Source organism: Neoarius graeffei, chromosome 19 (assembly GCF_027579695.1).
Source record: "Neoarius graeffei isolate fNeoGra1 chromosome 19, fNeoGra1.pri, whole genome shotgun sequence".
NCBI lineage: Eukaryota > Metazoa > Chordata > Actinopteri > Siluriformes > Ariidae > Neoarius > Neoarius graeffei.
In genome coordinates this window covers 49,301,817-49,326,792 of record NC_083587.1, presented here as the reverse complement: position 1 = coordinate 49,326,792, position 24,976 = coordinate 49,301,817, and the positions used below count along the sequence as shown (strand labels likewise).

The 24,976-nt window shown below is 43.3% G+C and overlaps 2 protein-coding genes across 14 annotated transcripts in view; both read right to left on the bottom strand.

Moving 5' to 3' along the window:
• Positions 1-6,310, bottom strand: part of arhgap33 (Rho GTPase activating protein 33) — a 121,303-nt gene extending 114,993 nt beyond the window's left edge. For 2 of the 11 annotated variants that reach the window (XM_060900209.1, XM_060900211.1), the window contains exon 1: positions 6,187-6,310. In XM_060900209.1, the coding sequence (XP_060756192.1) occupies positions 6,187-6,205 (19 nt within the window). In that variant the 5' untranslated portion in view covers positions 6,206-6,310. Of the gene's footprint in view, positions 1-232; positions 824-6,186 lie in introns of those variants that run through there. The other 9 variants (XM_060900207.1, XM_060900217.1, XM_060900214.1 and 6 more) reach the window with 6 other exon arrangements.
• Positions 6,311-9,921: 3,611 nt separating this feature from the next.
• rbm42 (RNA binding motif protein 42) overlaps positions 9,922-24,976 on the bottom strand; it is a 41,699-nt gene continuing 26,644 nt past the window's right edge. For all 3 annotated transcript variants that reach the window (XM_060900205.1, XM_060900204.1, XM_060900206.1), the window contains exons 8-11: positions 18,839-18,988; positions 13,449-13,566; positions 13,039-13,233; positions 9,922-10,473 (exon numbers count right to left, since the gene is read on the bottom strand). In XM_060900205.1, coding sequence (XP_060756188.1) covers positions 10,361-10,473; positions 13,039-13,233; positions 13,449-13,566; positions 18,839-18,988 — 576 coding nt within the window. In that variant the 3' untranslated portion in view covers positions 9,922-10,360. The remainder of the gene's footprint in view (positions 10,474-13,038; positions 13,234-13,448; positions 13,567-18,838; positions 18,989-24,976) is intronic.

Here is a 24,976-nt window from a genome sequence, read left to right as displayed (position 1 = left end):
GTGTGTTAGAAGAACATGCATGGAGTCTCAATGGTTAACTGGGAACACTGGTCCAGACAAAGCCTCAGACAGCAGCTCAGCCAGTTCGATCAGCTGGAGTTGTGATCTCCACAACACTGGCTCATGGAAGCAGCTCGTCCTCACTAGGATCCATGAATTGCTCCCATGTTATCCGTCCAAGTAAGACACAAAGGAAGAAGAAGAAGAAAACCACACACACACACACACTTACCACCATTCCGGGATCCAGATCTGAGGGCTGCGAACTGAGGACCTCCGTTTTCAGATCAACGCGTTTATCTGGAGATAACAGTCCTCGGTATGATCTCGAAGCCCCTTCTTTATCTGACCACATTAATCGAAGTATTGCCTTACATTCTGATCTTTCCCAAACCAGTGCTAGAACTCACAGCAAGACAAACCGACCGCTATCTGTAAACGCAGACAGACAGACAGACAGACAGACAGAGGGAGGAGGAGCAGGAATGAACACAGGAGCGAAACGCAACGCAGCGCCTGCTCAGTGTTTACACGGCATGGTGGTGTCCACGACCTCTACTACTTCCTCAAACAATCCCACGCTTCATGCGAGGAGCTGAGTGTGAATCGCCATGTTTCCCGGGTAACTGCATGGTTACAGCACACGTCGCCTTCTGCCCATGTGATGCGCGCGAGCCGCCGCTCGAAGCGTCTCATGCTTCGCGTCTAAACACAAGAGCCAATCAGGAGGAAGCTGGGCGTCTGTTGGACGCTGCTAAGGAAGATCCGGAGGAGGGGGAGCCGCATATTACACCGTTCGTTGTGTATTAGCAGTAGTGCAAATTAAACACAAAAACAACACAGATCACTGAGATAACACTTGGTTCTGTTTGGTCTGGACGCAACTCAGAGTGCGGTTTAATTCTGGCTTTATTTCGATGAAAAAGCCCTTCTGCTCCTCCCTGTTTTCCAGAATGGGACGAGCCTTGAAGTACCCAGTCGGACAAAAGGAATCAAGGCGCGCGCGCGGGGCGGAGGTTCACTCAGCGGTGGGCGGCGTTTTGGAGAAGAAACGCTCGGGTCGCTTCCCGCGAGCAGGCTGTTAATGTAAACAAACACAAACGACTCGTTTTATTAAAATAAAATAAAAAAGTAATGGGTGAATTAATGTATTTTTGTATGGAGCCCTGCTGGTGGCATTCCTTTAAAAAATAACGTGTGAACACAACTTATTAACACGTGGAATGAAACAAAGTCATGACCGTGATTTAGTAACAGATAGGAACTAGACAAAGTCATGACCACGATTTAGTAACAGATAGGAACTAGACAAAGTCATGACCACGATTTAGTAACAGATAGGAACTAGACAAAGTCATGACCACGATTTAGTACCACACAGGAATGAGACAAAGTCATGACCACGATTTAGTACCACACAGGAATGAGACAAAGTCATGACCACGATTTAGTACCACACAGGAATGAGACAAAGTCATGACCACGATTTAGTACCACACAGGAATGAGACAAAGTCATGACCACGATTTAGTACCACACAGGAATGAGACAAAGTCATGACCACGATTTAGTACCACACAGGAATGAGACAAAGTCATGACCACGATTTAGTACCACGCAGGAATGAGACAAAGTCATGACCACGATTTAGTACCACACAGGAATGAGACAAAGTCATGACCACGATTTAGTACCACACAGGAATGAGACAAAGTCATGACCACGATTTAGTACCACACAGGAATGAGACAAAGTCATGACCACGATTTAGTAACATATAGGAACAAGACAAAGTCATGACCGTGATTTAGTAACATATAGGAATGAGATAAAGTCATGACCATGATTTAGTACCACACAGGAATGAGACAAAGCCATAACCACGATTTAGTAACATATAGGAACAAGACAACGTCATGACGGTGATTAAGTTACATATAGGAATGAGACAAAGTCATGACCGTGATTTAGTAACACATTGTCTCATTCCTGTGTGTTACTAAATCACGGTCATGACTTTGTCTCATTTCTAAGTCATGACCACGATTTAGTAACATATAGGAACGAGACAAAGTCATGACCGTGATTTAGTAACACATCAATCGTGATCATGACTTTGTCTCATTCCTATATGTTACTAAATCACGGTCATGACTTTGTCTCATTCCTAAGTCATGACCACGATTTAGTAACATATAGGAATGAGACAAAGTCATGACCGTGATTTAGTAACACATCAATCGTGATCATGACTTTGTCTCATTCCTATATGTTACTAAATCTTGGTCATGACTTTGTCTCATTCCTAAGTCATGACCACGATTTAGTAACATATAGGAACGAGACAAAGTCATGACCAAGATTTAGTAACATATAGGAATGAGACAAAGTCACGATCACGATTTAGTAACTCAGCCCTTTTTCCACCAAATCAGTTCCAGGGCTGGTTCGGGGCCAGTGCTTAGTTTGGAACCGGGTTTTCTGTTTCCACTGACAAAGAACTGGCTCTGGGCCAGAAAAAACAGTTCCAGGGTAGCACCAGCTCTTTGCTGGGCTAGAGGAAAGAACTGCTTACATCAGCGGGGGGGGGGGGGGGGAATGGGCAGAGTTGTTAAGACCAACAACAATAGCAAGACCGCGAGAGGGCGCCATTTTTAAATAAGCAACGAGATATCATGGATTCAGTAAAGCAGCAGTCATCCATTATTATTGTTGTTGTTGCTTCTTCTTCTTCTTCTTGCGTCGATGTTCGCGCCAAGGTTTATGCAAATGCTGCGATGTAACTGACGTATACAGTGACAATCACGTGGCTCCCCTTGGCACCCCGAGCTATGGAAAAGCAAACTGGTTCTCAGCTGGTTCGCAAGTTGAACGAGTTGTGAACCAGCACCGGCCCCGAACCAGCCCTGGAACTGATTTGGTGGAAAAGGGGTAATATAGGAACAAGACAAAGTCATGACCAAGATTTAGTAACATATAGGAATGAGACAAAGTCATGACCGTGATTTAGTAACATATAGGAATGAGACAAAGTCATGACCAAGATTTAGTAACATATAGGAATGAGACAAAGTCATGACCACGATTTAGTAAAATATAGGAATGAGACAATGTCATGACCGTGATTTTGTAACATATAGGAATGAGACAAAGTTATGACCAAGATTTAGTAACATATAGGAGTGAGACAAATTCATGACCACGATTTAGTAACACATAGGAATGAGACAAAGTCATGATCACGATTTAGTAACTCATAGCCCTTTTTCCACCAAATCAGTTCCAGGGCTGGTTCGGGGCCAGTGCTTAGTTTGGAACCGGGTTTTCTGTTTCCACTGACAAAGAACTGGCTGTGGGCCAGAAAAACCGGTTCCAGGGTAGCACCAGCTCTTTGCTGGGCTAGAAGAAAGAACTGCTTACGTCAGCGGGGGGGAGAGTTGTTAAGACCAACAACAATAGCAAGACCGCGAGAGGGCGCCATTTTTAAATAAGCAACGAGATATCATGGATGCAGTAAAGCAGCAGTCATCCATTATTATTGTTGTTGTTGCGTCGATGTTCGCGCCAAGGTTTATGCAAATGCAGCGATGTAACTGATGTATACAGTGACGTAATCACGTGGCTCCCCTTAGCACCCCGAGCTATGGAAAAGCAAACTGGTTCTCAGCTGGTTCGCAAGTTGAACGAGTTGTGAACCAGCACCGGCCCCGAACCAGCCCTGGAACTGATTTGGTGGAAAAGGGGTAATATAGGAACAAGACAATGTCATGATCGTGATTTTGTAGCATATAGGAATGAGACAAAGTAATGACCAAGATTTAGTAACATATAGGAATGAGACAAAGTCATGACCACAATTTAGTAACATATAGGAATGAGACAATGTCATGACCGTGATTTTTTAACACATAGGAATGAGATAAAGTCATGACCAAGATTTAGTAACATATAGGAATGAGACAAAGTCATGACCGTGATTTTGTAACATATAGGAATGAGACAAAGTCATGACCAAGATTTAGTAACATATAGGAATGAGACAAAGTCATGACCACAATTTAGTAACATATAGGAATGAGACAATGTCATGATCGTGATTTTGTAACATATAGGAATGAGACAAAGTAATGACCAAGATTTAGTAACATATAGGAATGAGACAAAGTCATGACCACAATTTAGTAACATAGAGGAATGAGACAATGTCATGATCGTGATTTTGTAACATATAGGAATGAGACAAAGTAATGACCACAATTTAGTAACATATAGGAATGAGACAATGTCATGACCGTGATTTTTTAACATATAGGAATGAGACAAAGTCATGACCAAGATTTAGTAACATATAGGAATGAGACAAAGTCATGACCGTGATTTCGTAACATATAGGAATGAGACAAAGTCACGACCACAATTTAGTAACATATGGGAATGAGACAGTCATGACCATGACTTAGTAACACATAGGAATGAGACAAAGTCATGACCACGACATAGTAACACACTGGAACGAGACAACTAAGTAATGACCACAACTTAGTAATAGACAACAACAAGATAATTAAGTCATGGACATGACTTGGTAATGCATAAGGACAAGATAACTGAGTCACAGACGCATCCTTTGTAAGGTATGGGAAGGAGATAATTAAATCACAGGCACATCTTAATAAGGAATGGGAACGAGATAATTAAGTCTTGGTCATGACTTCGTAACAAATGGGAATGAGACAATTAAGTCATGACTATGACATAGTAACATACTGGAATGAGACAATTAAGTCATGACCATGACATAGTAACACACTGGAATAAGACAATTAAGTCCTGGGCATGATTTGATAACACACGAGAACTGAGTCACAGACACATCTTTAGTAAGGTGTGAGAATGAGATAATTAAATCACAGGCACGTCTTAATAAGGAATATGATTGAGATATTGAGTCATGGGCATGACTTTGTAACACATGGGTATGAGATTAAATTATGGTCATGACTTTGTAATAAGTGAGAATCAGATAATCAAGTCATGCCCTTGACTTTGTAAGGAGTGCGAATGAGATAAATAAGTCATGGTCATTACTTAATAAGGAGTGGGAATGAGATTATTCAGTCATGGCCAAAACTACTAACAGAAGGGGACGAGGCCATACAGAAGTGATCACAGCTTACCTGAAACACAGGGTAAGGTGCTCAGGGAATGAGTAACTGTATATTCCCCCCCTCCCCAAGAGAGGTAGGCTTTATCTTAAGTTTTAGCTTATATAGGTTGATATTTCCCTTGTTTAACTAAGTCATGGCAATGACAAGAAAAGCATGACATTGTTCCCATAGGTTACTTAGTCATGGTCATGACAATTATTTCATTTCCATGAGTTACAATGATTTTATCATCTCATTCTCATGTGTTACGAAGTGGTGGCCATGATTTAATTCTCTCATTCCTGTGTCACGAGTCATGACCATGATTTTATCATCTCATTTTCACGTTACTAAGTAATGGTAATGCCGTAATGATCTATGTATTACTAAATTGTGGCCATGACTTTAGCTCGTTTTCATGTGTTACTAAGTCATGGCCAAGCCTTAACGATATCTTGCCTTACTATGCAAGTCACAGCTATGAGTTAATTATCTTGTCCCCACATGTTAAGCCACAACCAGGCATTTTTATTATTAAGAAGATATATTTATATTAGTACACAATCCCTGTATTGCTGTTTGCACTGCCAATAATATTATTCCATTATTAATTACTATCCCTAATGAGGTCTTGTGCTTTCTAACATTCGTATTCCTGCTGAATTCTTCTTATTATTTTTTTTGTGTGACCAGACAAATAATTGCCTCTCCCTTTTCCAGAACTGCAGCAATCAGATATGTGCTAGCAATTGTTTGACACATACATAATTAAAGAGATAATCAAATGACAAGTTTTTCACATCTAAAATAAATCCCGTGTTGCTGTTCAAAAGTATTTAACCCTCCTTTTTGTGATGTGATGCACATCTTGAAGAAAGTTATTTTAGATATTGAGATATGAAACAAAAATAGTTTGAAAAGATGCAAATTCAGCCTTCCACTGCAAGCGTAAGAAATAGGAAATACAAAAAGAGTTAATGTAGAAATACAAGCTGAGATATATATATATATAGTATAGAAGAGCTGTGATAACTCCTACCAGTCCCCCTTCTCTGCATCCTGCTCACTGTGGTGTGTTTATGGTTTGCTCGGTATTTATTGTCAAAAGCTGTCTCTTCATACTAAAGCAAAAGTGGACTCTCACTCTGAAATTAGGAAATGAGGCTTTTTCAAAACACATGATCTTATTCAATGCATGTGAGACACGGAATTTTCTCTGAGGAACCACTTACAGCAACTTATTTTCGGTTTGCACTTCCTGTTAAAAAAAGAAAAGCAATATAAAGTAGAAAGGAGTAGTCACTGGAGACTTGTGATGAAAAAGAATCATGTTGGTACGCCTCCTAGTGGAAAGGTTAGGAACAGTCAGTCCTTGGTAAGACATTTTGGAAGATTCAGTACTTCATCTCATTATCTGTAGCCGCTTTATCCTGTTCTACAGGGTCGCAGGCAAGCTGGAGCCTATCCCAGCCGACTACGGGCGAAAGGCGGGGTACACCCTGGACAAGTCGCCAGGTCATCACAGGGCTGACACATAGACACAGACAACCATTCACACTCACATTCACACCTACGGTCAATTTAGAGTCACCAGTTAACCTAACCTGCATGTCTTTGGACTGTGGGGGAAACCGGAGCACCCGGAGGAAACCCACGTGGACACGGGGAGAACATGCAAACTCCGCACAGAAAGGCCCTCGCCGGCCACGGGGCTCGAACCCGGACCTTCTTGCTGTGAGGCGACAGCGCTAACCACTACACCACCGTGCCGCCCTAGATTCAGTACTTATCTCATACTAGTTTGTAGTGGTGTTTGATTTTTGCAACAAATCTCAAATTTTGTCCTCTCCATCCAGGCATATCACGACAGTGACGTGGCCGCTCTGACGGCTTCGGCTGTCAAAGTGTCTTGGGAACATTACAGTAGTGCTTTCCCGTGGCCTTCAACTGGATTATTTTCCTTTCAACCATTCACACCCATGGACAATTTAGAGCCACCAATTAGCCTGTCTTTGGAATATCAACCGGAGCAAACCCATGCAGAGAACACGCAAACTCCACACAGAAAGGCCCTGGTCAGCTGCTGGGCTTGAACCCAGAACCTTCTTGCTGTGAGGCGACAGTGCCACCCATCTGTCCTCGATCAACCACAAATTCCACATCTCAGAGTCACCAAGAGGGAAGCATGGGTGGTGCTGCATGTGTCTGACAGCTCGACAGTTCCATATTCGAACCTGACCTCATGTGACGGTCAGTGTTTCACATATGCCTGCACAGGTGTTCCCTGGTATTCTCAAATATGCCAGTATCTGTAAATGTGTGTATTTGGGGTGTCACTCAATGCCACTATCTGCATCAGGTTAGGCGCTCTAAATATCTGTATTTAGATTTCAACCTGAAGTGGGCATTGACCTCAACAGGATTTTTTTTTTCCTTAATAGATATGAAGCCTACCACGATGCCCCTGAAAACACGAAGAAAAACAGCCAGAAGTAGAAATGGCAGCACTATTTACAGTGGCATGCAAAAGTTTGGGCACCCTTGCTGAAAATATCTGTTACTGTGAATTGTTAAGTGAGCAGAAGATGAACTGATCACCAAAAGGCATAAAGGTAAAGACGAGACATTTCGTTTCAGCGTTTTCTGCAAGATTCGTGTATTATTTTTGTTTTGTACAATTGGAGAGTGGGGGCGGCGTGGTGGTGTAGTGGTTAGTGCTGTCGCCTCACAGCAAGAAGGTCCGGGTTCGAGCCCCGTGGCCGGCGAGGGCCTTTCTGTGTGGAGTTTGCATGTTCTCCCCGTGTCCACGTGGGTTTCCTCCGGGTGCTCCGGTTTCCCCCACAGTCCAAAGACATGCAGGTTAGGTTAACTGGTGACTCTAAATTGACCGTAGGTGTGAATGTGAGTGTGAATGGTTGTCTGTGTCTATGTGTCAGCCCTGTGATGACCTGGCGACTTGTCCAGGGTGTACCCCGCCTTTCGCCCGTAGTCAGCTGGGATAGGCTCCAGCTTGCCTGCGACCCTGTAGAACAGGATAAAGCGGCTACAGATAATGAGATGAGAGGAGACAATTGGAGTGAAAAAAAGAAAAGGAACACCATGCGAAAGTTTGGGCACCCCAATACATTTGAGTTCTCAGGTAACTTTTACCAAGGTTCCAGACCTTAATTAGCTTATTGAGCTGTGGCTTGTTCAAATTCTTCGTTAGGAAAGGTCAGATGATGCAGATTTCAAAGCTGTATAAATTCTCTGAGTCCTCAAACTTGTCCCTAAAATCAACAGCCATGGGCTCCTCTAAGCAACTCCCTCGCATTCTGAATAATACAATAATTGATGCTCACAAAGCAGGAGAAGGCTACAAGAACACAGCAAAGTGTTTTCAGGTAGCTGTTTCCTCAATTTGTAATGTTATTAAGAAATGGCAGTTAACAGAAACAGTGGAGATCAAGGTGAGGTCTGGAAGATGAAGAAAACTTTCTGAAAGAACTGCTCATTGGATTGCTAGAAAGGCAAATAAAAACCCTGTTTGACTGCAAAAGACCTTCAGAAAGATTTGGCAGACCCTGGAGTGGTGGTGCGCTGTTCTACTATGCAGCGACACCCGAACAAATATGACCTTCATGAGAGAGTCATCGGAAGAAAACCTTTCCTGCGTCCTAGCCACAAAATTCAGCATCTGAAGTTTGTAAATGAACATCTAAATAAGCCTGATGCATTTTGGAAACAAGTCCTGTGGACTGATGAAATCAAAATAGAACTTTTTGGCCACAATGTGCAAAGGTATGTTGGGAGAAAAAAGGGTGCCAAATTCCAGGAAAAGAACACCTCTCCAACTCTGAAGCATGGGTGTGGATCGATCATGCTTTGGGGTTGTGTTGCAGCCAGTGGCACAGGGCACATTTCATTGGTCGAGGGAAGCACGGATTCGAACAAATACCAGCAAATTCTGGAAGCAAACATCACACCATCTGTAAAAAAGTTGAAGTTAAAAAGAGGATGGGTCCTACAATAAGACAATGATCCAAAACACACCTCAAAATCTACAATGGAATACCTCAAGAGGCACAAGCTGAAGGTTTTGCCCTGGCCCTCACAGTCCCCTGACCTAAACATCATTGAAAATCTGTGGATAGATCTCAAAAGAGCAGTGCATGCAAGACAGCCCAAGAAACTTGTAGAACTGGAAGCCTTTTGCAAGGACGAATGCGCGAAAATCCCCCAGGTAAGAACTGAAAGATTATTATCTGGCTACAAAAAGTGTTTACAAGCTGTGATACTTGCCAAAGAGGGTGTTACTAGGTACTAATCATGCAGGGTGCCCAAACTTTTGCTTCAGGTCCTTTTCATTTTTTGGTATTTTATGCCTGTAAATGATGGAAATAAAAATAATCTTGTGGAAAATATTAAAGAAAAGTGTCATCTTTACCCTTATGGTGATCAGTTCATCTTCTGCTCACAGTAACAGACATTTTCAGCAAGGGCGCCCAAACTTTTGCATGCCATCAGAACTAGTTCTGATTGCGTCCCAACCTCAGCTGCATCACTCAATAATTATACTTTTTTTTTTTTTTTAAATCTTGTTCACACTGTTATTACATCTGTTTGTACCTGCTCTCAATATTTCATATTTTATTAGGTTGTATTTCCCAAAAAGTAAACGACCTAGTTTATGAATTTAAACCGCTGCAGCCGTGACCAGGCGGTTACTACGGATTGTGATAAGTGTCACATCTGGCTAATACTGATGAAACAAACTACAAACTGGCACGCAAAATAAAATGTGAGGTTTATTCACAGGTTTTGCATTATTGTTCACCAGCTCCTAACATCAAAATCGAAGAACAAGATGGTTATTTCTGGTAACTGGGTAAGCAAAAAAATCAAGATTAAAAACACACAACCGTACTATAGAAGTTTGAAAGTCGATGCTGAATGCAATTGTAAAAGACTTGGATCGACAGAAAAAACAGGAGGTATGAGCGCAGTGCGTTCTAATGACCTGGGTAGTGAAATGTGACAGAAATGAGAACCACCACTGCACTGCAGCCAAAGCTTCACACTTTATGGAAAGAGTGTTACTGATCTACTCCCATCCGCTGCTACCACAGTTGTGTATTTCAGTCTTTCACATCATGAGGCTGTCGGTGTACAGCAGGAGATGGAGGCGAACACTCGTCCACTTGCGCTACAGTTTGGACTCGGCCTCTCAGACCTTATCTAAGCCCCAGCTTCTTTTTCTCCTTCTGCTTTTTGCGTACGATCTCCAGGTTCCTGTCTTTCCACGTGCTCTTTCGCAGTTTGATGGGTCTGCTGCCTACATATTTTCCTGCAAGCAGATAAAAAAAAAAACATTGTTAGCAAAGGACAGATATTCACACGGTGGTTAGAAAAAGCGGAATAATATTTGCAGTCTTATCCTTCCTAAATATCAAAACCTCATCTTGGGTTAAATTACAGTGACGAACGCATTTTTCTTCTCCGGCCTCAGCTAGAGCCCTGCACTCCCGTGGGAGTCCCGCGGGACCCGACGCAAAGCAGTGCGGCGCGGGACAAATTTTGAAAGCTCATTGCGGGCGCGGGCGGGAGGGGGAGTGCACAATGCGGGAGCGGACGGGAGAGGTGATAAGCTGCGGTCCCGCTAACTAAAAACGTGTTTAAAATAAAATGTATAAATTATTAATTTATGTCTATCATATATAATTTGTGCTGGATATTTTATTTGGCATTAATAAAAACATTTTAAGATGCCTAAATTTGCGGATGTGGTCTAATCTCGCGTACGTTTCCGATTCCTTTCCGCTCTTCCGTGTTTGAGCTCTCCGATCATGGCAGAAGAGCAGAGCTCCTCTAGTGAAGCTCACAGTGCTTCAGAAGTAAGTGCTGCTTTAAAAAGAGGTACATTTACCGTTAAAGAGTCAAGAGTCCTGAAATGTGAGGAGTGACATATAAGCTATGTGCAATCTACAATATTCTTAATATCCACTGTAGATTTTGGTAGGTGTGTTGGGTATCTCTGTAAAGCCTCAGCTGCGCATGCCGCCTGGCAACGCGCACCCTCGCTACGTACGCGAGGTGAAGGATTGGTCAGTGGAGAGCTCAGCTAAGCTCAGCATGTTTAATTCCCCAAGCCAAATGACAAGAACTTTCGTGAGAAATAACGCGAACGTGGCGGCACGGTGGTGTAGTGATTAGCGCTGTCGCCTCACAGCAAGAAGGTCCTGGGTTCGAGCCCCGTGGCCGGCGAGGGCCTTTCTGTGCGGAGTTTGCATGTTCTCCCCGTGTCCGCGTGGGTTTCCTCCGGGTGCTCCGGTTTCCCCCACAGTCCAAAGACATGCAGGTTAGGTTAACTGGTGACTCTAAATTGAGCGTAGGTGTGAATGTGAGTGTGAATGGTTGTCTGTGTCTATGTGTCAGCCCTGTGATGACCTGGCGACTTGTCCAGGGTGTACCCCGCCTTTCGCCCGTAGTCAGCTGGGATAGGCTCCAGCTTGCCTGCGACCCTGTAGAAGGATAAAGCGGCTACAGATAATGAGATGAGATGAGATAACGCGAATGTCTGCATCATGTGGGATCCCGCATGTCAAGCGGGACAAAATATGGCAGGCGCGGGCGGGACTGAAAATCATAATTCTTTGTGGGAGCGGGACTGCACAATGCTAGCCTGGGCCCGCCCATCCTAAGCGTGATGCAACACGGGGGCCTGTTGCGAGCTTAAGGCCAATTTATGCTGACAACCCAGTCCTCGCAGACGGTGTCGCAGACAGTGTCTGCGTAGCCCCCCCACCTTCGCAGACGCTCTGCGCGCACCTCCCAAGAATTGTGACCACTGCAGAAGCCTCGCAGACAAGAGGGCTCCGATTGGTCCACTCTACCCGCTGTACACGCACTTCCGCTTCCCTACTTTCCCGGTTTGTTTTGTTTTCACGACCGGCATTTTTAAAAACACGAGTGAAGATGGAGCAGCATGAAGAGCGGTTGATTGAGGAAGTGAGGAAGTACGGACATCTATACGACTCCAGTTCTAGTCATTATATATTAAAAAAAAAAAAAGTTCTAGTCATTATAAGTAACCGGAGGATAAACACTCCATTAACCACACCCACCAACTACTCCTAGCGACTTCTCGCCCCCTTGCGTTGTGCCGGTGAATAACATCGCGCACGCCTATTCCCCCGCTCAACAAGAAATTACAACTGTCTGCGAAAAGCTATCTGCGAAAGCCTTGTCGCACAAGCATGCAGAGGCCTTTAGTCTGTCCAGGCAAGCTATCTACAACTCTTCCAAGCTCCCGAAAAATCGGGAACCAATCAACTCTGAGCATCTCCAACGGCCCTGGGTAGAGGCGTGTTCAAGGCACTGATGTAGTAGAACTGCGACCGGAAGCCATAGATTGTTTACAGAATCTATGCCGGAAGCGCTTCATTCACGCTTCCGCATCTATTACGCATAGATGCTGTATTGAAAGCATTCAACGGGAAGTTCTCATTGAAAACGGAGCAAAGAGCAGCCCTGGAGGTATTTATTGAAAGGAAGGACGTTTTCGCCTTGCTCCCGACCGGCTTCGGTAAGAGTTTAATCTACCAGTTAGCCCTGTCGCGTCACATACATCAGAGGAAAGAGTGATGTGATTGGTTTAAGCTTCGTCACAGCCTTTTCTGGCTTCGACCAGTAGCAAACTGAGGCATTTCAGGGAGGCGGGTCAACCACGCGCTCTGGGAAACGGTTGGGCTTAATATCTTGGCCAGACCAATAGCTCGGAGAGCTTTGAAGTCGCGTTAGCCAGGCTAGCACAATGCGGGAGCGGGACTGAAAATTCTGTCCTGCGCAGACCTCTAGTCTCAGCTTAATCTGTTTCATGACGATGATTCCAAAGAGCTCCGTCTCCACTCACCGTTCATCTCCCTCATGGCACGCACATAATCATTAGGGTCCTTGAAGCTGACGAAACCGTAGCCCTTGGTCTTCCCGGTGCGTTTGTCTCGAACCACTTTCGCCTTCAGAAAGGATGGATAGCGACTGAATGCTCGTGTCAGGATATCGTCGTTCACCTCATTACCCAGATCTCCACAGAATATCCTGAAGTCGTCTGAGGAAAGAAGAGTCCGGAAGTGAAACGCACACATCTGTTATTCTTGAGCTCTCATCCTCTCGGAATGAGAATTGTTTTAGAGAAATGAAAGCATGTTCGAGTCCCAATTTCACTGCTTAAACTCAGTTCAACATTTAAAACTTGAACAGTTTAAACAATAAACGTAAATCGGTGCATGCATGCTCGACTGGAAACAGCGATAACGCATGTACCTGAGTCCCACTCTGAGAGGCTCGAGTCTTCCCAAGTGGTGCCTGCGGCTGTACGGATGCATTTCTTCACCTTCTCCTGTTTCCCTTTCTTCTTATCCTCCGTGATGCTCTCTGGGGGCTACGCAAGCAGAAAATTAAACTTAGCCATCACGTATGATTAACAAAACAAAGAGAACTGTTTTTCCAAACTGTTCAAACCATTACACGGACTGACAAATCACGACCCCAGGCATCCAGGACAAGATTTCATATCTAGCCTACTCAAATGCACTTCATAGTGGTGGGACACCTCAATGCTGCAACTATAGACCCCTTTCACATGACGTCACCGCGCCGCGAGATTTTGTTAGGCGCCATATTGGAAGACCAAGTACATGCACTCACAATATAAAACAAAGTACGAGCGAGAGTAAAGTGACACGATGGATGATAATTCGGGTTATGTGAGTACATTACCAGCTGCAGAAAGGGCACGGTATGTGGAGAAACTGGCTGTGATTGATGGGTTTGACCCATATGATAAGACTCGCGGCAAGGGAGAATGGAAACATAAGGAGGACCTGACACCAATTCTGCCATCTGTTTGCTACCCAGACATTGTAAACTATTTGTTGTTTACACCCAGTGCCTACACTCACTGTTCGAACTATGCTGATATTTTCGGGGGGTCCTTTTTTTTCCCTGGGTGTGTGTGCGCGCTTGCGCTTGTCTCAGAGCGCGGATCTCCAAACACATGAGAAGCCTATCTTACGCACATATCACGCGGACTCCACACCTCCACACACGCATCGCGTCTGAAGTCATAACTCATCAGGGGAAATCGTGTCCACATTGGCATGTTCAAAAAACAACCTCGCGTCAACAATGATACCACACGCAAGAGGAAAAAAAAAAAAAAAAAGGCAGGCTACTCAACAACCAACCTGGCAGCAGCGAGCAAGCCCCAAACCATCCTAAATTATTATTATTATTATTAATAAATTGTAGAAGTCTGGAAGGCTTGCTCCTCATACAGTTATCAACTTGGGGCCACTTTAGCATGTTTTAAATCTGAATTTCTTGCGTTTGCTTACCTCAAAGTGTCCGCAGATCATGCACAGACTTATCCATTATATCCACAGTTTTTTGCCAAGTCTCACACAGGTTTCTTTCAAGTCTACTGTTGGGCCAATAAATCATAAATAAAACAGCTCAGATTTGTTTGTTTAAGTCGTTTGCCACTCCACTTTATTCTCGTGGGTTCACATACCGCTGCCGTTATTTTCCCCTAATCACGAGTTTGTTGGTCTTCCAAAATGGCGTAGGGTCTGTTTACTTCCGGTTTCGGGTGACGTCAGTGAAAGGGGTCTATAGTGTGCATTACGTGCGCGACCTGCTGCACTACACACATCACCCGAGGTCATAGGCTTAGCTAGCGAGCCGTGCAGCCGTTGATACACGGCCAATTCTCAAAAAAAAACACGGCCATAAATCCCCAAACGCGGCCTATAAATTTTATACTCACCCGTGCTAACCAAAATTGTTGTTTTGTGAAGTAATTTTGTGCATTTCTGTAGACGTGTTTTTCCCGGGGCATGCGTGCTTTCCACATATGGACGTTAAATCGAGAAAAATCAAATTTACCCCCCAAAATGTAGCGTTCTTACTGGCCAGACTTTGAAACGAGGCTTGAATGGAAGCAAAATACTATGAGTTTTTAGAGCTTCGCCGGCGAAGCTCCGCAGGTTTAGAAATGAGTAGGTCATGTATTTACATAAATATTTTTGTAAGTTTTTTTTTTTTTTAAATCATACAAGCATAAACATAGACAAACTTCACACTTTCCTATGTGCCCATGGCCAAATAATATGGCACGCAAAATAAAATGTGAGGTCAATTTTTAAGTGACCTAAATTAGATGAAACATAAAACTCGTCACCTTCCTCAGTCGTGCCGAGAGCCCACTTCTGCATTCATAAAAGACTGTTCCCATGGTAACGGCATGATAATCACTTTCACTCTTTCGCTTTCGAACGGTTTCTCTTTCGCCAAGATTTACACTACCGTTCAAAAGTTAGGGGTCACTTTGAAATGTCCTTATTTTTGAAAGAAAAGCACTGTTCTTTTCAATGAAGATCACTTTAAACTAATCAGAAATCCACTCTATACATTGCTAATGTGGTAAATGACTATTCTAGCTGCAAATGTCTGGTTTTTGGTGCAATATCTCCATAGGTGTATAGAGGCCCATTTCCAGCAACTCTCACTCCAGTGTTCTAATGGTACAATGTGTTTGCTCATTGCCTCAGAAGGCTAATGGATGATTAGAAAACCCTTGTACAATCATGTTAGCACAGCTGAAAACAGTTGAGCTCTTTAGAGAAGCTATAAAACTGACCTTCCTTTGAGCAGATTGAGTTTCTGGAGCATCACATTTGTGGGGTCGATTAAATGCTCAAAATGGCCAGAAAAATGTCTTGACTATATTTTCTATTCATTTTACAACTTATGGTGGGAAATAAAAGTGTGACTTTTCATGGAAAACACAAAATTGTCTGGGTGACCCCAAACTTTTGAACGGTAGTGTACATTATCTTAAACAGTACTTTCATAAGCTACCGTTACTGAATTTTTTTTGTCTTATTTACAGTATTTACATTTCAAGTAACTACAGAAATTCCCTTTCATTTGTAGCTCAATTTCACTTATTTTTAATACTGTTTATTGCACTTTTTAACAGAATCTAAATGATTCCTAACATTGCGATGTAACATTTGCATTATGTACATTTCGTAAAATCAAAACTTGTTAAACGTATCTATTATTTTCAGTTGTGTGTATACTTTTTTATTTATACATATATATCTTTAAAGTTGGGGGCGGCACGGTGGTGTAGTGGTTAGCGCTGTCGCCTCACAGCAAGAAGGTCCGGGTTCGAGCCCCGTGGCCAGCGAGGGCCTTTCTGTGTGGAGTTTGGATGTTCTCCCCGTGTCCGCGTGGGTTTCCTCCGGGTGCTCCGGTTTCCCCCACAGTCCAAAGACATGCAGGTTAGGTTAACTGGTGACTCTAAATTGACCGTAGGTGTGAATGTGAGTGTGAATGGTTGTCTGTGTCTATGTGTCAGCCCTGTGATGCCCTGGCGACTTGTCCAGGGTGTACCCCGCCTTTCGCCCGTAGTCAGCTGGGATAGGCTCCAGCTTGCCTGCGACCCTGTAGAACAGGATAAAGCGGCTAGAGATAATGAGATGAGATCTTTAGAGTTGGCTGAATCTTGTTAGGTTATCTTTGTAGTTGACTGTAAAGATGTATTCTGTGTCATCGGACTTGATTGCAGCAATTTGTATTTTGTTTTTTGTCTTAAATGCACTAGAAATTATAATTTAAGGTGTCTGCTTTTATTGCAGGAATTACAGTGATTTGTAAAGTTCTGGGTGATTAAATTTAAACTAAAGAAACTAAACTAACATTTTATTAAGTTAGTTAATAAAATGTGTTAAATGCCTAATAAAATATAATTCATACTTAAAATGAGTGCTCTCTTTCATTTCTTTTTCAGGCTCAATTGCAGCTCCAGAAGTCACGAGATTGCGGCACAGCGGTGGAGTGGTTAGCACTGTCACCTCACAGCAAGAAGGTTCTGGGTTTGAGCCCAGTGGCTGGGGTGCATGTGTGGAGTTTGCATGCTCTCCCCGTGTCTGCTTGGGTTTCCCCCACAGTCCAAAGACATGCAGGTTAGGTTAACATGGGGCGGCCTTGGGCTGAAGTGCCCTTGAGCAAGGTACCTAACCCCTGACTGCTCCCCGGGCGCTGTAGCGTGGCTCTGGGTGCGTGCGCACGCGGGTATGTGTTCACTGCTTCAGATGGGTGAAATGCAGAGGATGAATTTCACTGTGCTCGAGTGTGCACGTGACAAAGCCTTCTTCTTCTTGCACCAAAAAAGATGAAATTTTCAACCCCAGCCCTGTCATGACCAAGTTACACTCCCTACTTTCAGAAAAACTCTCCCAACCTTCCCAATCCTGGCTAAAGGCCAATTTATGCTGACAACCCAGTCCTCGCAGATAGCGTCGCAGACAGTGTCTGCGTAGCCCCCCCACCTTCGCAGACGCTCTGCGCGCACCTCCCAAAAATTGTGACCACCGCAGAAGCCTCGCAGACAGCGCCGCAGACAAGAGGGCTCTGATTGGTCCACTCTACATCTGCTGTACACGCACTTCCGCTTCCCTACTTTCCCGGTTTGGTTTGTTTTCACGACCGCCATTTTTAAAAGCACGAGTGAAGATGGAGCAGCACGAAGAGCGGTTGATCGAGGAAGTATGGACATCTATACGACTCCAGTTCTAGTCATTATAAGTAACCGGAGGATAAACACTCCACTAACCACACCCACCAACTACTCCTAGCGATTTCGCGCCCCCTTGCGTTGTGGCGGTGAATAACATCGCGCACGCCTATTACTCCCCGCTCAACGATAAATTACAACTGTCTGCGAAAAGCTATCTGCGAAAGCCTTGTCGCAAGAGCATGCAGAGGCCTTAAGCCCCTGCCTGAGATGCAGTCTGGTGGATTGTGGAACGATTTCTTACTAGGCTGATGAACTCGTATGCACAGACGACATGTAATCTTTTACCGAGCTGGACGGGGAGAGAAAGACAGCTCAAGTTTCTGGTTAATCCTCCTTTCTTGGAGCTGAATAACGAAGAACGCAGCTCAACATGGCCGAATCGAAGGAATAAAAAGGTGCCGATGGCAGCCACCATACTCCTCCTCCTCATGTCTGACCATGGAACACAGCTCAGATATTCACACCCTTCGCCAATTAGCCTAACCTGCAAGTCTTTGGACGACGGTGGAAACCGGGGCACCCGGAGGAAACCCATGCAGACACGGCCAGAACATGCAAACTCCACGCAGAAAGGTCCCCGTCGCCATTGGGGCTCGTACCCAGAACCTTCTTGCTGTGAAGTGCCTGTGCCAACCACGACACCACAGTGTAAAAACACCGGCAAGACACAAATCCCAAAGCTGAAACACTGGCCAAAGACCTGCGGACTTTCCGTCTAGCTAAAGACAGGATAATGCTCATACTCTGTCATTTGCTGCTCTTCTTAGTTATTAATCCACTTCACAAGCAAACTAGCCGACCATACGTTATTCCATTCCGTCACCTTCATCAAACGATCACGTTTTAACCTAGCTCGTATCCGAGCAACCAGACAGCCCACTTTGCTATCCCAGCGTGCGAGATAATAAACGTCCACAGTGCGTAGCTATTGGGGACAGCTTGGACCTTGTCAAATTATTATACAGCACACAAAATCACAAAACAAGTAGCAAATCTCGTTGAAGGCTGAAAATCTGATGGACGTTTATGAACTTTACGATGACTGAGTGGGCAGAAAGTTTAGTACCTCTACGTGTACGGGCTCCGGCTCAGGCATGCTCGGCCCGATGACGCTGTCGTCCGCAACGCTGTCCTTCTTCGCCTCCAGGAGTCCAGCTGCCATTATAGCTGCCATTGCAGCTGCCTGCTGTTCAGCGATTGATGCTGCCAGCTCCTCCTGGTATTTATTACAAAACAGAGTCAGGATTAAAAAAATAAAGATAAAATATATAACTTATATAATGAATTTTCCATATCAGCAGTTCAGACAGTAGATCTGACTATAAGGCTTAGGAGTTGTTTTACAATCAGGGTACAAAGTTTGTGTCACAGGGGTCCAAAATTCAAATTGATTCAAACTGGTTCTTGTACCAGCTTTTAAGTTAAAGAACAGATTTCAGGTAATTTTTTGATGGTAGTTTTGTGTAATCTGCTACAAGATGGGAGAAACAAATGAAGTGATTCTCGGAGGGGACATTTTTTTTTTGACAATTCAGAATCCACTACTTCCATAGTGCTTTTAAATATAAGGCTGTAAGCTTTGTGTTAGTTGTCTCTAATATTTATGTCCCAATATCTTGAGCACATTTTAGGATGAAAATAATCATGTTAGATATGTTATTTTATATTGAAAAATTAGCTGTCTCGGAGAGGACATTTTTTTGACACAATTACATACTACAGTGGGGCAAAAAAGTATTTAGTCAGTCACCAATTGTGCAAGTTCTCCCACTTAAAAAGATGAGAGAGGCCTGTAATTTTCATCATAGGTACACCTCAACTATGAGAGACAGAATGAGAAAAAAAAAAAATCCAGAAAATCACATTGTCTGATTTTTAAATAATTTATTTGCAAATTATGGTGGAAAATAAATAAGTATTTGGTCAATAACAAAAGTTCATCTCAATACTTGGTTATATACCCTTTGTTGGCAATGACAGAAGTCAAATGTTTTCTGTAAGTCTTCACAAGGTTTTCACACACTGTTGCTGGTATTTTGGCCCATTCCTCCATGCAGATCTCCTCTAGAGCAGTGATGTTTTGGGGCTGTCGCTGGGCAACACGGACTTTCAACTCCCTCCAAAGATTTTCTATGGGGTTGAGATCTGGAGACTGGCTAGGCCACTCCAGGACCTTGAAATGCTTCTTATGAAGCCGCTCCTTCATTGCCCGGGCGGTGCGTTTGGGATCATTGTCATGCTGAAAGACCCAGCCACGTTTCATCTTCAATGCCCTTGCTGATGGAAGGAGGTTTTCACTCAAAATCTCACGATACATGGCCCCATTCATTCTTTTCTTTACACGGATCAGTCGTCCTGGTCCCTTTGCAGAAAAACAGCCCCAAAGCATGATGTTTCCACCCCCAGGCTTCACAGTAGGTATGGTGTTCTTTGGATGCAACTCAGCATTCTTTCTCCTCCAAACACAAGTTGAGTTTTTACCAAAAAGTTCTATTTTGGTTTCATCTGACCATATGACATTCTCCCAATCCTCTTCTGGATCATCCAAATGCTCTCTAGCAAACTTCAGACGGGCCTGGACATGTACTGGCTTAAGCAGGGGGACACGTCTGGCACTGCAGGATTTGAGTCCCTGGCGGTGTAGTGTGTTACTGATGGTAGCCTTTGTTACTTTGGTCCCAGCTCTCTGCAGGTCATTCACTAGGTCCCCCCGTGTGGTTCTGGGATTTTTGCTCACCGTTCTTGTGATCATTTTGACCCCACGGGGTGAGATCTTGCGTGGAGCCCCAGATTGAGGGAGATTATCAGTGGTCTTGTATGTCTTCCATTTTCTAATAATTGCTCCCACAGTTGATTTCTTCACACCAAGCTGCTTACCTATTGCAGATTCAGTCTTCCCAGCCTGGTGCAGGTCTACAATTTTGTTTCTGGTGTCCTTTGACAGCTCTTTGGTCTTGGCCATAGTGGAGTTTGGAGTGTGACTGTTTGAGGTTGTGGACCTATGTTCCCTCTAAGCTGCGCGCCTGCGCAATCGCGCAGTGCTCCCACGCTCTTCGCGCAGAGCAACCCAATGCCAGCGCAGAGAATTGTGAATGGGTTAGCTTGTTAGCTTTACCGGCACTCCTAATTTTTTTTTGAGTGTCAATATTAAAAAACTGATGGCCAGACACAATTATAGACAATAATACACAAAAATATTTTTCATTATTTTGGTGTGTTATTACTATTAGTAAAATAAAATGTTTATGTGACGTTTTAGCTTACGTATGGCACGTCCACCGGAACTGTTACGTGCCATCATGTTATGATTCTGTTGCTAGTGCTTGCCGTTTGAGTTCGGAGTGTGAAGCTGAGGTAAATGCAGCAATGGCGAAACGACCGGGTATGTCCACGCATCAAGCGAGAATAAAAAAAGAAATGTGAAGCTTTTAAACTGGAATGGTTGTCGGAGTATGTGCGCACGGACGGACAGGATGTAAAACTTGGGGACATGTTTTCGTTTTCGAGTGAGAAAGGGCTGCTCTGCAAGACGTGCTGCGAAGCCAAAGTAAGGTAGTAAAATAGGAAGGTATTATTGCTATTGGAGTGATATTTGCCTCAACACACAAAAGTGATGGGTAATGGGTTTGCTGTATGGTACTGTACAGCACGGCAGGCGTTCTGATAAACTGTCCTACACGTCAATGCGTCCTACAAAGCCCCACTGCGCATGCGCAGAGCACAAAACGTCATTTGAACAGATTTTTGTCCTACATCAGCTGTGCTATAAACGGTGCAGATTAACGGCGTGCATTCAATCTTTACTACTTAATCTAACATAATGCTAATTATGTTAGATTAAGTTTTAGGTGGTTTACATTATACTGCAACTTGTGGCTATTGCAATATAAAATATTCAGAGTGATGTGTGGCATATTTGTAAGTAAAACAACAAATCAGTAGACAAGACACTGTATATGTAAACACGTTAACATATACGGTGTCTTGTCTACTGATTTGTTGTTTTACTTATAAATATGCCACACATCACTCTGAATATTTTATATTGCAATAGCCACAAGTTGCAGTATAATGTAAACCAACTAAAAACGCAGACTATGGTGGGTGGCTAGACTAACTGTGTAGCCTAAGAAATAATAAGGCAGCTAGCAGTGTAGTTTTGGTGGTGTGGGGGGCCCCCAATTCAAATTCTGCTTAGGGCCCCTTAAAGGCTTGGGCCGGCCCTGCTGTACAGATACAGTACGGTAAGATTATTATACAGTTGGCCCGCGTGTATGTCTGAAGTTGCTCACAATGGTACAAGGCAGGTGCTCAGGGACTTGGCACATATGCTCAGGGACATGAAAAATTAGAGGGAACATTGTTGTGGACAGGTGTCTTTTATACTGATAACGAGTTCAAACAGGTGCCATTAATCCAGGTAACGAGTGGAGGACAGAGGAGCCTCTTAAAGAAGTTGTTACAGGTCTGTGAGAGCCAGAAATCTTGCTTGTTTGTAGGTGACCAAATACTTATTTTAACGAGGAATTTACCAATTAATTCATTAAAAATCCTATAATGTGATTTCCTGGATTCTTTCCCCCCCATTCTGTCTCTCATTGTTGAAATGTACCCATGATGAAAATTACAGGCCTCTCTCATCTTTTTAAGTGGGAGAACTTGCACAATTGGTGGCTGACTAAATACTTTTTTGCCCCACTATAATTTGATCAAAATAGTCTGAAAACTTACTGGCATTCAACATTAAAACTTAACTATGTTTCCAATGATATGGAACCAAATATGTGTTTTATGGTATAAAGAATGATTTAAGTGCATCCCTTTTGGAGCTACCTGTGGTCAAAAAAAAGCACTTTTTCTAAATGACACGAGTAATTTTGCTAAATATGACATTGCCAGACATTCACCAAAAATAACGTTATCACCAAATTTTTTTTGCATGGTAAATAGAGCTATCACAGGGCTACAATAAACAACCAAGTTTATTTTGTCAAGCCTTTTGATATTGAAGATAATAAGTGTTAAATGTGATTTTTAGCTTGCGTACCCTGATTGTAAAACAACCCTTATACTAATATGCCATAATTTCTTCAGATAATTCTAAAGCGCTTAACACACGTTAAAATCAGTGAAATCTGACTATGAATGATTCTTAATAAATTAAAAAGATATTATTCATTAGCAAATTGTTATTATGGTATAAGAGGAATAATGTTGCATTTTATTCCCTACCTATAGTCCCTTATTTACAAATGGCTAATATAATAATAATTTATATTTATATTGCACAAGCTGCATGAATATACAGTTGTGGTCAGAAGTTTACATACATATCATGGGCATGAACGTCATGGTAATTACCTCGCCCGCTACAGAGCAAGTGGGGCGAGGTATTGTTTTCAGTGGGGTCTCTTTGTTGAGGATATCACGGGAAAATGCCTGGACCAATTTTCATGAAACTTTCAGGATAGATGCGCATTGGTCTCAAATAGAACCTCCAACATTTTGGGGGTCATCCAGTCAAGGTTTTTGTGGCTACGGCCTCATATAGAGGCGCTAACCACTATGTCATCGTGCTGTAAGAACGTAACAATCGCGCAGTACGGTGTGAGAGCAGTACAGTGTGTTCTGATTGGCTGAGAGCAGCAGAGAATCAGAGCCATGTTTATTGGCCAAGTATGTTCACACAAGGTCAAATTCAAGGTCGAGGTCACCAAAAAAAGTCAAAATCGTTTTTTCGTGATATCTTCCTTCATATTCATCATAAGCGCTACCGGGCAAGGTTTGTTTTGCCTGGCAACACTTGTTTTGGACTGTTAATGATTTCCTTGAACTGTTCTTTTCCCAGGATGGAATGACTGTACAGCATACAACTTTAATGACTTCAAAAAACAAGAATTGAGGGGCGTCGTGGCTCAGGTGGATAAGGTGCCATACCATAAATCCGGGGACCCGGGTTTGATTCCGACCCGGGGTCATTTCCCGATCCTTCCCCATCTCTCTCCTGCTCATTTCCTGTCTCTACACTGTCCTATCCAATAAAGGTGGAAAAAGTAAGTTGCACCTCGATCAGATGCTTTGGGTAGCCATGAACAAGCTTCTGGCATAATTCTGGCTGGATATTTGACCACTCTAGGCAGAATTGGTAGAGTTCGTTTAAACTGGTTGGTTTCCTGGCACGGATCCAGCTTTTAAGAGTAGTCCACAAATTTTCAAATCGGGTTGAGGTCGGGGCTTGAGGAAAACCATTCCAGAAGCTTCACGTTAGCCTGCTTTATCCATTCCAAAACTAGTTTAAATATGTGTTTGGGATCATTGTCCTGTTGGAACACCCTATTGCTGGGTTTCACGTGACATCACGTCCACCTCATTAGTTATTCAAAACTTTAGCTGGTGGTCTACCAAAGCTCAGCTGACAAAGCGTTTGTACGGAGAAGGTGCATTGCTAGCATGAAAAATGCCTTACGCTTGCGTCATTTTAGGTTGTTCGAATCGATCAAACCGTGAAACTGATAGTTTCTTCATGATTCCCCATGAACTAATTTAAAAAAAAAAAAAAAAAAGGGTGAACCAACACAGGGTTTCACAAAAAGACGTCGAGAAAGGTGGCTTTTGAACCTCTCACTGGAATCGAAGGGAGCCGAGTCGAAGCATGCTCGAGTTTGCAGTGATCACTTGGTGAAAGGTTTGTATCCCTCTCAGCTATGTCCTTAGTGTTTTCCAAGTACTTTTCTTGCTATGTGTCATTATTTTACGGTACTTTTTAGTCACCAAGCGCTAAAAACCCCAGCTGTTTCTTTGTTTACTCCTCACAAAGTCCATATGCATGAAGGTTGCGACAAAATTCTTCCCCAGCCGTACAGTGACAATGCGCCGTGATCACTTCTCCGTCTTGTTTAACTAAGATCCAGGTCTTTAAAGGGGTTTCTGATGATCTTTGTGAATGATTTACCTGAGAGATAAGAGCCAACACAAGTGAGAATCAAGCGAACTGTTTGTTTACACTTCAACTTGCAGCGCTTTGTTGTAAAGACGCGAACAAAAAGCTTAAAAAAAAAAAAAAAAAACACCACATACTTACACGGGCAAAAACAATACAGGATTCATTCAGCAGCGACTTGATAGCGAGGTTCTTTACCCAGCCACATACAAAAAAAGTTGTAAGCCTCCATACTCTTCCACGCTTTCATCTGTTTTGCGGTGG